At 41.3% G+C, this 12549-nt stretch overlaps 1 protein-coding gene across 1 annotated transcript in view; it reads right to left on the bottom strand.

Moving 5' to 3' along the window:
- The window catches only part of RAB38 (RAB38, member RAS oncogene family), a 72288-nt gene that overhangs the window by 36716 nt on the left and 23023 nt on the right, over positions 1 to 12549 (bottom strand). Inside the window, exon 2 of the mRNA XM_060017241.1 lies at positions 11878 to 12158. Within this exon, the coding sequence (XP_059873224.1) occupies positions 11878 to 12158 (281 nt within the window). The remainder of the gene's footprint in view (positions 1 to 11877; positions 12159 to 12549) is intronic.

The following is a 12549-nucleotide window of genomic DNA, read 5'->3' as shown; positions in this document are numbered from 1 at the left end:
AAGATAGGATAGGACCTCAGAAGCATCCTCTCGTCTTTGAAATTCTGAAAGATAGGCCTTTTTTCCTTAAAAGGTTTTTACAGAAATAATTATGATGGGGAGCTAGAACAGGATTTTTTAAAAGTGCAAACATGGGGGCTTCCCTGGTGGCGCAGTGGTTGAGAGTCTGCCTGCCAATGCAGGGGACACGGGTTCGAGCCCTGGTCTGGGAAGATCCCACATGCCGCGGAGCAACTAGGCCCGTGAGCCACAAGTACTGAGCCTGCGCGTCTGGAGCCTGTGCTCCGCAACAAGAGAGGCCGCGATAGTGAGAGGCCCGTGCACCGCGATGAAGAGTGGCCCCTGCTTGCCGCAACTAGAGAAAGCCCTCGCACAGAAATGAAGACCCAACACAGCCAAAAATAAAATAAAATTTTAAAAAAAGTGCAAACATGGAAATCTTACAAAGATTTCAGACTCTCCCTACCTCTAATTTTGGCTCCCTTTCTTAGACGCACCAGGAAACTCATCAAGTCCTTCTGAACTCTTCTTCTGTCCTTTAGAATAGAGCTTATACCGCCCTCCCTTCAGTCTCCAATTTCCTCTAACTAAGCTCATCATTTTTCCTGCTTTTGGTTCCTGTTTCCAGACCATGCAGAAGAGCAACACACTCCCAGGGGCAACATCTCTCATCACACACAGTGATCCTCAAAGGGGATCGGTGGACAGCAGTGTATCATCGACAGAGGCATTTTGCAAAAATCTGAGGAGAAAAGGCTCCCTGGTCCCTTCATCCTGGTTCTGACACTCTACCCCAACAAAGGATTCCTGCTCTAGCTGAATAGAACTTTTTCTCCAGGAATCCCCTAATTCTAACACATTTTTCTAAAGATACCATTAGAGAGGAATTAAGCAATTGAAGGCACATGGGCTGGCTTTAGAACAGGGTCCATGCTTCAGTGGGCAGGATTGTCTGGGAAGCCCCTGAAACTGAGAGCAATTTTTGCATGCATGTATATTTTCTTTAGAAAGACCAGTCATTTCTTGCATACTAATCTTCCAGGCATTTCACGCTTATTAGCACTGATTCTTATAACTACCCCATAAAGTATTATCTCCATTTTTCGTATGAGAAATGGAAGCTCAGCATGATTAAGGGTTTGGCCCAAAGCCACATAGCTTTGGGTCTGAGGCAAGAGCCTGACCCCTATCTACATGGCATCCAAGCCCACACTCGCCATACTCTGCCAAAGTGCCCCTCCGTGCTTCTCAGGGCCCTTTCTCAGGTTCAGAAATCCACGGTGATCCTAGAGCCTGGGTCCAGCTGAGGACAGGGTTGTTTTTCTGGGACCAGAAAGATACAATCACTCAGAGCGACTCACACCCTGCCTCATCTCTCTAAGCAATGCCCATCCATTAGAAGAGAGACCTGAGCCACATCATGTAAGCCGGCCCAACAGTTAGCTATCTAACTGGTGCCCCAGACATGTAGGTGGGAGAGAGGAAGTCCCTTAAGGAAATCTGTAGGGGCTATATGGTGTGGGTAGGAAGAGAACAAAGATGTGGCAAATCTGGAATTTCCTAAGGCGAAGACCACAGAAGGATGGAGGCAGAAGGAACTGCATGTGAAAAGGCATGGAGATGAGTACTGGAAATGCTAAAATTCAGAGATTAAAGTATTAGGTGGGTGGGGAACAGAGAAGGCAAAACTCTGCCTTGTGTCAAACCATGTCCCTTAGCATCAAACCCTCGGGCAGAGAATCCTTAATAGACTAGAGAAGCCTGAACCCAAAGACTCAACAGTTTCTTTTTTATTATTTGTTTATATCTTTATTTATAATTTTATCTCTGTCATTGTAAAAGCAATATAGTCACATTTTTTAAAAAATGGAAACCAGAAACATGAAAATAAAATCACCTACATGAAACCAGAAACATGAAAATAAAATCATCCCACAATCTAACAACAGTCATCATTTGGCAAGAATTAACTCCTAACTTTTTTCATACAATTGCATATTTGGTAAACATACAAAACTCAAAAGACCACCCTACTTGATTTTTCTTAAAACTGCCAACTAACTAACAGGAACTTTTAGAGGATTTAGAAAATTCTAACATAAAGCATGACATCTGAGGTTTCGCAGTCTCAGTACCATTGACATCTTGGGCCAAATCATTCTTTGGAGGGGTGGGAGTTGGGAGGCTGTGTGCTGTGCACTGTAGGATGTTTAGCAACATCCCTGGCCTCTACCCACTTGATGTGAGTAGCACCCTCCTCTCCCCGATCAGTTATGACAACCAAAAATAGTTCTAGACATTGACAAGATCACCCCTGTTAAGAAGCACAATTAAATAATACTAAAAACAATCATTTAACAAAAATATGCCTGTGCCTTATTGGGCCTGGTCTTTTCTGGAGGAGGGATGAGCTCTGTCTTGATCCTGTCTGAAAACAAAGATTCCTTGTAGACTTGTTCTCGTGAATCTCTGTGAGGTAGAAGATATTTGGAAAGTAAGGTGTCTTATCTTTGAGCCCACCGATGATTAATTCCTAAAGACTCCCTACTGCTAAATCCAGGGGTGTTTCTCCCTTTCCTGTCTCACACCCAGAGCTGGATGTGTTTGGACAGAACAATATGAACAAAGAATGGCAACTGCCTCTGCCTTGTACAGTCCATACAAAGGGAATATCAGGACAAAAGCACAGAGACGAGGGAAAGGCAAGTGGCTGGCAATGTACATGCGAGAAAAGGCCCCTTCGTTATTCAGTCCCTTCAATAATTCCAGGTGAATTGCTTTACTTTGTTACATTTCCTGGAAGACCTATTTACATGTCTCTGTACGTGTCATTAGACTTTAAACTTTGAGACCGGGCTACATTTTACCTTATCTATCTATCAGTCTATCTCAATCCCTGGTCAACCGTTTATCATAAATAGTTATTGTATAATTAGGCCAGATTCGAAAAGGCTATACGATAGTGCAGTGTGGTGATTGGGTGTACTCTGAGCACATCTGCCTTGAAATCCCAACTTTACTACCTACCAACTATGAGATCTTTAGCTAGTCATTTATGTTCTCCAATTTAAACTTTAATCCCCTCATCTGTAAAACAGGACTAATAAAAGTACTTACAAGACTGTTTCAAGGATGAGCTATTGCATGTAAAGCCACAAGCACAAAAGAGAAGCTAATGCTATTGTAAGACATCAGTGGCAAACTTTAATGAGTAGATGGCCAGATTGGATGGTAAAGAGTTCAGGCTTTGAAAGCCATTGGGCCTCTGTTGCAACTACTCAACTCTGCAGATGTAATGGAAAAGCACCCATTGATAACATGTGCACCAATGAGCATGGCTGTGTTCTAATAACACTTTATGAAATAAGGGCAGGCCACATTTGGCCCACAGGTAATAGCTTGCTAACTCCTTTTTTCAGGTGCCTAAATTTGTTTTGTTTTGTTTTGTTTTAACATCTCTATTGGAGTATAATTGCTTTACAATGGTGTGTTAGTTTCTGCTGTATAACAAACTGAATCAATTATACATATACATATGTCCCCATATCTCCTCCCTCTTACGTCTCCCTCCCACCCTCCCATCCCACCCCTCTAGGTGGTCACAAAGCACCAAGCTGATCTCCCCGTGCTATGCGGCTGCTTCCCACTAGGTATCTATTTTACAATTCATAGTGTATATATGTCAATGCTACTCTCTCACTTTGTCCCAGCTTACCCTTCCCCCTCCCCGTGTCCTCAAGTCCATTCTCTACATCTGCGCCTTTATTCCTGTCCTACCCCTAGGTTCATCAGTACCGTTTTCTTTTTTAGATTCCATATGTGTCACCATATGGTATTTGTTTTTCTCTTTCTGATTTGCTTCATTCTGTATGACAGATTCTAGGTCCATCTACCTCACTACAAATAGTTCAATTTCGTTTCTTTCTGTGGCTGAGTAATATTCCACTGTATATATGTGCCACATTTTCTTTATCCATTCATCTGTCGATGGACACTTAGGTAGCTTCCATGTCCTGGCTACTGTAAATAGTGTTGCGATGAACATTGTGGTACATGTCTCCTTTTGAATTATGGTTTTCTCTGGGTATATGCCCAGTAGTGGGATTGCTGGGTCATATGGTAGTTCTATTTTTAGTTTTTTAAGGAACCTCCATACTGTTCTCCATAGTGACTGTATCAATTTACATTCTTATGTGTCTAAATCTGAATCAAGAAGTAGAGCTTACAGAAGATTCTTGAACTAGACTGTAATGAAATCAAAGTGATTCCTTGGGTAGGTTGAGTTTTTAGCACCATGCTGTACAGACTACCATGAGCGAGGTCTGGAGACTATTTAAAGTTGTCTAAGCACGAAACAGGAAGGACCTGCGCTGTAGGTAATGAAAATGTGAACCACGCAGGCGAGGATGACAAATGCAACTCCTGCCTCCTGCACACCAAGCTGTGGTTATAGCCTCTGAGGGTCTGTTTCTATTTTCCTACAATGTCTTAGTTATAATTGGATCTCATATTATTTAGCAAATTATTAGCACAGCCCTAGAAAACCTCTGGAGAACCAATTAGCTAAAGATAAAAATTAAAATGTTATTCTTATTTATACTGATTCCTAAGCAGGTGAGTTGCTTGAATTTGAGACTCTTGTACTTAAGCTACTCTCAATTTCAAGAAATGATTCCATTTTTCATGCAGGGCATTAAGAATCTGTCAAAAACGATGATTCAAACAGTTGTACTACACACTAGTGGTCATTATATGAAATGATCATGACTATTAACCATTGCCATCATTTCCTTTAATGATACCTTCTAACTTTGCTCTGGTTTTGCATTTTTAGGTTGGGCCCTTCCTTTTATGTTCCTAAGTACAACTAGCTCTAAGCAGATCGGCTAAAAAAATAAGGTTAAATGTGCTGTGTCCCAGTTAAATCAGGGGAGGCACATCCTACAACCCCATCTAACGTCTTTGGAGATGGATGCCTAAAACGTGGCCTATCTACTTCCCTTAGGGAATTCTGGCATTTTAAGAGGAACAGGCACCTAACAGTATGCTCTGAATCCAGAAAAGGCTTAATACACATTGTTCACAGCACAGACCTGAATAGTCATTCAATACAAATTGTGTTGAATCAATGAATGCACCAGTGATATCAAGAATTTTTTCATGGATTGACATTTAAAAATTGGGAGTAACCAGAAATGGCCTGCTACCCAACTTAAAAATAAAAAGATTTTTAAAAAATGATTTAAAAAGGACTTAGAATAACTGTCTACCCATACTCAAGTGCAATTATCTATGCATTTCCAGTTTGTATAAATGCATTATGTATGTCTTCTAAAAGCCTATAAGAAGATATGATGTGTGATCCTACCCTTCAAGCAGCTTCTAGAAAACTAGCTAATTAACTGCTGCATATTTTAGCTTTCATAGCAATTTAAAAATAATAATGGAAAAAGCTCACTAAACAATGGAAGACAGAAAACTTTCCCTTTAAAAGATAATTCTAGGCCAGTATTTCCTAAGCATGTTCTATTAGTTTGTTAAGTGTTCTATGTGGCCAGAAACATTTACAAACTGCTGCATGGTATAGTCCCCTTTTGGAGGAGATGGTGAAAAAAACTATTATATGTATGACACACCATCATTTTAGAGATACACACTGACTAGAGGACATACCTTGATTCTGAAATGTTAACGTAGGAAGGAACAAAAAGTATAAGTTAGAATTAAAGAAATAAGGTAGTAACTCTATGGTTTTAGGGAAATCACCTAAGTCTCAACTTTTTTTTAAATGGTAACAATAATAATAACCTATTCTATAGGATCATGCTAAGGACTGAATGAGTTCATACATGTAAAAATCTGTACACAAAGTTAATGTACAGCAAACAGCAAGAAACATATTCATTTTTATTATTGGAGATTCAGAATGTACATAGGATATCAAAGGCCTGAGAAGTCCTACAGCAAGGGGGACAGTGAAGCTGGATTTCTTTTGTTTGTTTGTTTGTTTTTTTTGCGGTACGTGGGACTCTCACTGTTGTGGCCTCTCCCGTTGCGGAGCACAGGCTCCGGACGCGCAGGCTCAGCGGCCATGGCTCATGGGCCCAGCCTCTCTGCGGCATGTGGGATCTTCCCGGACCGGGGCACGAACCCTTGTCCCCTGCATCGGCAGGCAGACTCCCAACCACTGCGCCACCAGGGAAGCCCGAAGCTGGATTTCTTAAATGCATTTGACCATGTATATTAATCCAGATTCTCAGTCGCAAGATTCAGAAGCCGATGCTGGCTAAACATGAAATCATTTATTCAAGGGATGTTGGGTAGCTTGCAGAATTACTCAGTAGGCCACAGAAACAGTAGTCTAGAGAAACCGGATCGAGCCTAAGCTTCCAGAAACTCAGATCCTACATAGAACAGGCGTGATAAGGACACTGCTGCCAGCTACCACTGAGCACTAGGTCCTGTAATCTGCAAAGCTCCAAGGAATTCAACTTGAATGCAACTGTTCCTGGGGCCAGCAGTGATCCTGTTTCTGTGTCAAGCATAGGACTCAGCAAACTCCACTATCTCTCAAGGATGGAGGTCTTTTCTGCCACCAACCTCCCCAGAAAAAAATGGGTTCTGCATTGCACCCTCTTCCTCTAGTTGCTCACTTCTGAATCAGTATGATCTGTGGAATCTAGGTCATATGCCTGTGCCCTAGCTGCAAATAAAGCAGAGGAAGAAAGTTTTATGGACTCTTCCTGGGGAGGGGAGCCTCCCATGACTAGAAGTTCCCCAAAGGTAGCAAATGTGTTTAACAGTTACTGGAAACCCAAAACACATGACAAATGTCCACTACACTGTGAAACACCTACTCCTCCGTCTAAAAACTATAACTTCTTACAGAGAACACTAGTGGGTATATTCCTTCCCTTAGCAGGACACACATCAACATCTTTCTTTTTAGCTCCAGGGAAGAGACTAAACTTCAATAGAGTTTAATGTTAGAAAGTGTCTTCTAGGCACCCATTGATCTTAGAACATTCTGAGATAGCGGGTGGGCCTAAAAGTCACTATAAATAGGGTAGAAACAGACAAGGAAATCTGCCTGGAGTAGGGCATGAGGTGGAGGCTGCATGACTAGAGGGCACTGCAGTTCTCTCTGTGACTGCTGTTCTCATCACCACTTGGGTAGATCCTATTTGCCCCATTACTTCCCATCTACACTGGCATTTTCCTGGTGTCCTGTTTCTGAACACAACCACATGGGAACCCTACAGCATAAGAACAGGATGGAGCAGCCTGGGAAGGGCTGAGATATAGAAACAGACCCTTCGTCTGAGTGCATGTATTGTGTGCACCAGAGCCAGGTACAGATGGGGATACCCGGACCGGCAGATGGGCTGTGGGGACAGGTGACAGAGATAACGTGGTATGTGTGTGTGGTGGGATCAGACGTAACACATCAGGGACCCCACGTACATTCTGTCACTTAATCTCACAACAACTCTAAAAGGTAGTTGGATGTGGCCATAGAGTGAATCCAAAGGAAGTAGCTGGTGGAGATTCAGGCAATGGGCACCAGGAGAGCACCAGGTAAATGGGTCAGAATGTCTCGGGGCCCCATCAGCCATTGAGATGGACCCGAAAGACAGGATTCTCAATCTTGGGAATGCACCAACAAGAGCAGACCAGGGCCCTCATTCTAAATAGACTAATCTGCCAAAACATATTATAAAGACTGAGCTTGGGCACAGGAATGCATAAAAGAGCCATTATTAGAGTTAAATATGATGTGGACAGTGAGATAGACGTATCAGAGCTCCTGATCTATAGGCTGACCATGTAAATTAAATTACAGACCAGAAATGGGGGGGTTATTAATAAGTATGCTAGGACCACAGGCATAAACAAGGAATGTTCCATAAAATGGGACATATGATCACCTCAGTTATATATTTCCTGGCCCTAGTGAATCCCCAGGCAGAATTCAGCTAAACACGGCTAAGAAAAGGAAAGAATGCAAAGGTTGAAAACTAAAGAAAATCTGACTTAAGAGAGACTCTTTTTCTTTTCTTTCCTTTGGTTTTTAATATTTGAAGAGATGATGTGAAAAATCAGAGATGCTAACATACATTTATTTTTTATTTTTTCTCTCTTAATTCACAGCCAGAGGCTACCACAATTATTCCAGCAACAGCACAGGCAGGAAAATTCTTGTGGAAAGTTTCTTTAGAAGATTGAAGAGCAAGAGGGTGAATTTCCCTTGGCAGTGGGGTCAGCAGCAAGAAGGAGGCTGGTCTCAGTGACAAACTCCTTCAACACCCTGCTAGTTTCAGCTTCAGGTATGGCTGAGCTGATATATCCACAGGATTTCTCCAGGATGTGGCCATGAGGACAAAGCCAGACGTTGTGGACTTTGGCTCATTAGAAGTTTTGGAAACGTAAAAAAAAGGAAATCAGATGTTTATCACCAGACTGACTATGATGTCACTCCAGAGGACTTTCGTTGTTAGGAGATTCACTTTCTAAGAGAAAGATCTTATGGGAAATGTTCCCTGATCCCAAAGGTAACCAACAAATGAATTGGTAGCTGTCTCCGAATGCTGCCATCTTAGCTTCAGGCAGACGGTTTGATCTGGGCCTCTGTTTTGTACGTGCTGAAATCCTATCCTCGGAAAGTAAGTAGAGCTTTATCAGAGATCTTTTTTCAAAAAAGACTTTTTGAACCATTTGACACACCAGCTTGTCAACGCTGCAGTATTGTTCCTGCATGTCTAGGTGTCAACTCTGAATACTAACTTGGCACTGGGAAGCCATTTTCACTATTAAGACATTCAGAAGGACAATTTCAACAGCAGTATGTTTGGAGGAAAGAGAAATGTGGGTTCTACCTTTCACAATGAGGCCTTGTACCCTCTTGGTCATATTAGCAGTTCAGTGCCTTGTGAAATTCCCTCCACCCTCTCTCCATACAAAGCTTCTCTTCAAAGTTTACACTTGCAGGGATTTAGAGGATTAGAAATCCAGTATTTAAGTACATGGCGGGTCAGCCAGGCCTTAAGTTAATGAACATCATGCCCTTAAGCAGAGTTTGACACTGTAATTGTTGTGCAAGGAATGTCAGAGTGAGGTGAAAGAAAATGTCCAGAACGTCCTTTGTCCCACAAGCAATTTCAACCCTCCCCACAAATTTATAGGTGTCTTCCTTCCTTTTATTTTCCTGTTAGCACTTACTGGCTATACATCCGCCCCCCCCCCCCCCCCCCCCCAGATTTTACTTATGTTTTGTTGTTACTGTTATACATGAAGTCAGGATTCTGTCTGTTTTGTAAGTTTCTCTATTCCCAGTGCCTGGTACATAACAGGTGTTCCATAATGTTTGTCGAATGAATGAATGATGGAAGACTCCCCTCCTCATATAAATATGAGTCATTCAATGGATGGACCTAGAGATTGTCATACCGAGTGAAGTAAGTCAGACAGAGAAAGACAAATGTCATACAATATTGGTTATATGCGGAATCTAAAAAAAATGGTACAAATGAACCTATTTACAAAGCCGAAATAGAATCACAGATGTAGAAAACAAACTTATGGTTACCAAGGGGGAAGGGAGGGGATAAATTGGGAGATTGGGATTGACATATACACACTATATATACTATTTATATACTATATATACTATTTATATACTATATATAAAATAGATAACTAATAAGAACCTACTATATAGCACAGAGAATTCTACTCAGTACTCAGTAATGACCTATATAGGAATAGAACCTAACAAAGAGTGGATATATGTATATGTATAACTGATTCACTTTGTGGTACAGCAGAAACTAATACAACATTGTAAATCAACTAAACTCCAAGAAAAATTAAAAAATAAAAAATAAATGAGTCATTCAATATCGACTGCCCTCCAGATGTAAGATAACCAATTAAGAAAAGGAGTTCTCCAAAATTCTACTCTTTTACCCCTGTGCCTGGAGGCTCCAAAGTATGGGGCTAAGGAATAGGTGAATGGATGAATTCACCCACATTTTGGAATATTTTAAAAAGCCGGACTAACATCCAAGAATCAGTCTATTAAAAATATAATATTTCTTAAATTTCTATAACTTAATCATATCTGCGAATGTTGCTTGACCAATCTCTCTTTACAACAATAAATTCTTCAAACAAACAAACCAGAAAGGTTCAACGAGAGCCAAGAAGTAGAAAATGACAGATACTGTGGCCTGAACCAAAGGGGAAAAAATCCTAAAAAAACAGGGGAAACAAAGGATTTTAAAAGGAAAGAAGGGGAAAAACATACAAGCACACTGGGGCCTCAAGAAGGAAAACAAGGAAGGGAGAAGTAAAAATTTCTAAACATAAGGCCAATTTAGAGACAGCACTGAGAGAAGGCAGGCACTGAGACTCTCCAGGAAACAGCTGAAACAAAGGAACATCCCAACTATGACAAAATAAAGAGGCGCCACCACCTTTTCCTCCTTCTCCATCACCTCCCACCCCAAGTGGCTGCTTACTCCTGCTGGTGTTTACACTTTAGTGACGTCCTCATATCAGGTTTTTCTTTGTAATCTCTAAAGCCATTACCTTAATTCAAGGCTTTGTCATTTTCCCGTAAGAATACAATAACTACCATGTGGCTCTGTCTCCAGGTTTAATTGCCTCCAATCTACCTTTCCATAGTCCCCAGGGCAAATCTGACCATTCTACCCTCTGTAAAACCAGCCAGAGGCTCCTCCCCAGCCTATTTGAATGATGTCCATTCAAGCTATATTTTCCAACCATTCTCTGGTGATGCGCACAAATATTCACAAGTCCTAAGTGTGAATTTCCGTAAGTGCAGAGACAATGCCTATCTTATTCACCGCTGAATCCCAGACAACTAGCGCAGTGCCTGTGCTCCACAAGTATTCAATATGTGTGTTCCACAAATAAATAAAAATGGAAAAATCGTGATATAAAGCTATGCAGAATGCAATCTTAATAATGTAAAATGTGCATATATATTTATATGCGCAAGAAAATCTCAGAAAAACGTAGTAAACCATTTACTTTTAATTCATGCTTTTTAAAAAAGTTTTCAAAATGTAGGATGATACTATTTTTCTCTCTGATACTGAGATACAAAAATATAAACAGAGACAAAAGGGAGTAGAGCAAAAATTGTGCCCCCGACACGTCAGATAACAGCATGGGGCCTAATGGGAAGCGTAAAACCCCTCACCATGCCGCACTGGATGCTGCATCTTCCAGCCCTGACGCTGCCCCACTTCCTGCTACTCCTCTGCCACCCGGGAGAGTGAACAGTACCAAGCCACGCTACGCTCTTCACGTTGGTATTTGCCATTTACTCTCTCACCCCACTCTTCCAGTATTGCCAGCGTGCTAGTTCTGTGTTCTCGCCATCTTTTCATTTCTAGGGCCAAGCCCAATCCCCAGCAGATAGAATAACGTAAGTGCTGCTGGGGTAAACTAATTCGTACTTGAATGAAGCAGTGACACTGAATGTGAGGACCATTTCTTTCACTGACTCTAGAACCACACTCACCTAAGAGGGCTGCTGTGAGGACTAAATGAGAAAATGCGCAAAAAGCATGCCTGACACAAAATAAGCCCTCAATAAAGGAACACGGTTACTAAACATTATCGGTGTGATCACGCCCAAGTTGCTTTGCTGCCTTAGCCACAGTCATCTTAAATGGTGGATCATAGCTCCACTCATCCCCTTGAAATGAGAAAGCGCTGAAAGCAGTTTGGGAACTATAAATCGCTAAACGAACACACACTATTAACATGATGATCATGACGATGATTATATGCCATTTTCTTTGTGAATCTTGCCTACAGTAAGTTTATCCTTTAAGGTCACATTACCTTTGCTGATGTTTCAAACCATCCTACGAAACCATGCTCCTTGCAGAACTGGTCCATCTTGAGGCCATTGTTCATGAGCACATCTTTCCCCTGGTCACATTTGTTGGCCAACAAAACCACGGATACTGGTTTGCCATTAGGGAGGCTTAACTTTGAGTCCAAATCATTTTTCCACTTTGTCACTGCTTCAAATGTAGCTGGTCTGGTGACATCGAAGACAACAAATGCACCCATAGCTTCTCGGTAATAGACCCTCGTCATGTTTCCAAATCTTTCTTGACCTATCACCAAAAAGAAATAGAAATCAAAAACACATTACAGTTGTAAACTGAATCATACATGGGAACCTAATAAGACCTCATATGAGCAGACCACTCAGTAAAGTGCTTCATTGCTTATCTCTAAAGAATGCATTAAATATGAAGTCAGGCAGCTCTGTTGATCTTTGAGTCCTGAGGGGATTCATTCACTTAATAAGTATTTATTGAAATGTCTGTGTACCATGGAACAGTCCAAAACTCTGCTAATACAGTATCCCACTAGCCACATGTGGCTACTTCAGTTTAAATTAATTAAAAATAAATAAAATTTAAAATTCAGTTCCTCAGTCACACTAGCTAGCTACATTTCAAGTGTTCAATAACCACATGTGGTTAGTGCCTACAGTATCAG

The sequence above is a fragment of the Delphinus delphis genome, chromosome 8 (assembly GCF_949987515.2).
Source record: "Delphinus delphis chromosome 8, mDelDel1.2, whole genome shotgun sequence".
NCBI classification, from domain to species: domain Eukaryota; kingdom Metazoa; phylum Chordata; class Mammalia; order Artiodactyla; family Delphinidae; genus Delphinus; species Delphinus delphis.
This window is presented reverse-complemented; position numbering and strand designations above follow the sequence as displayed.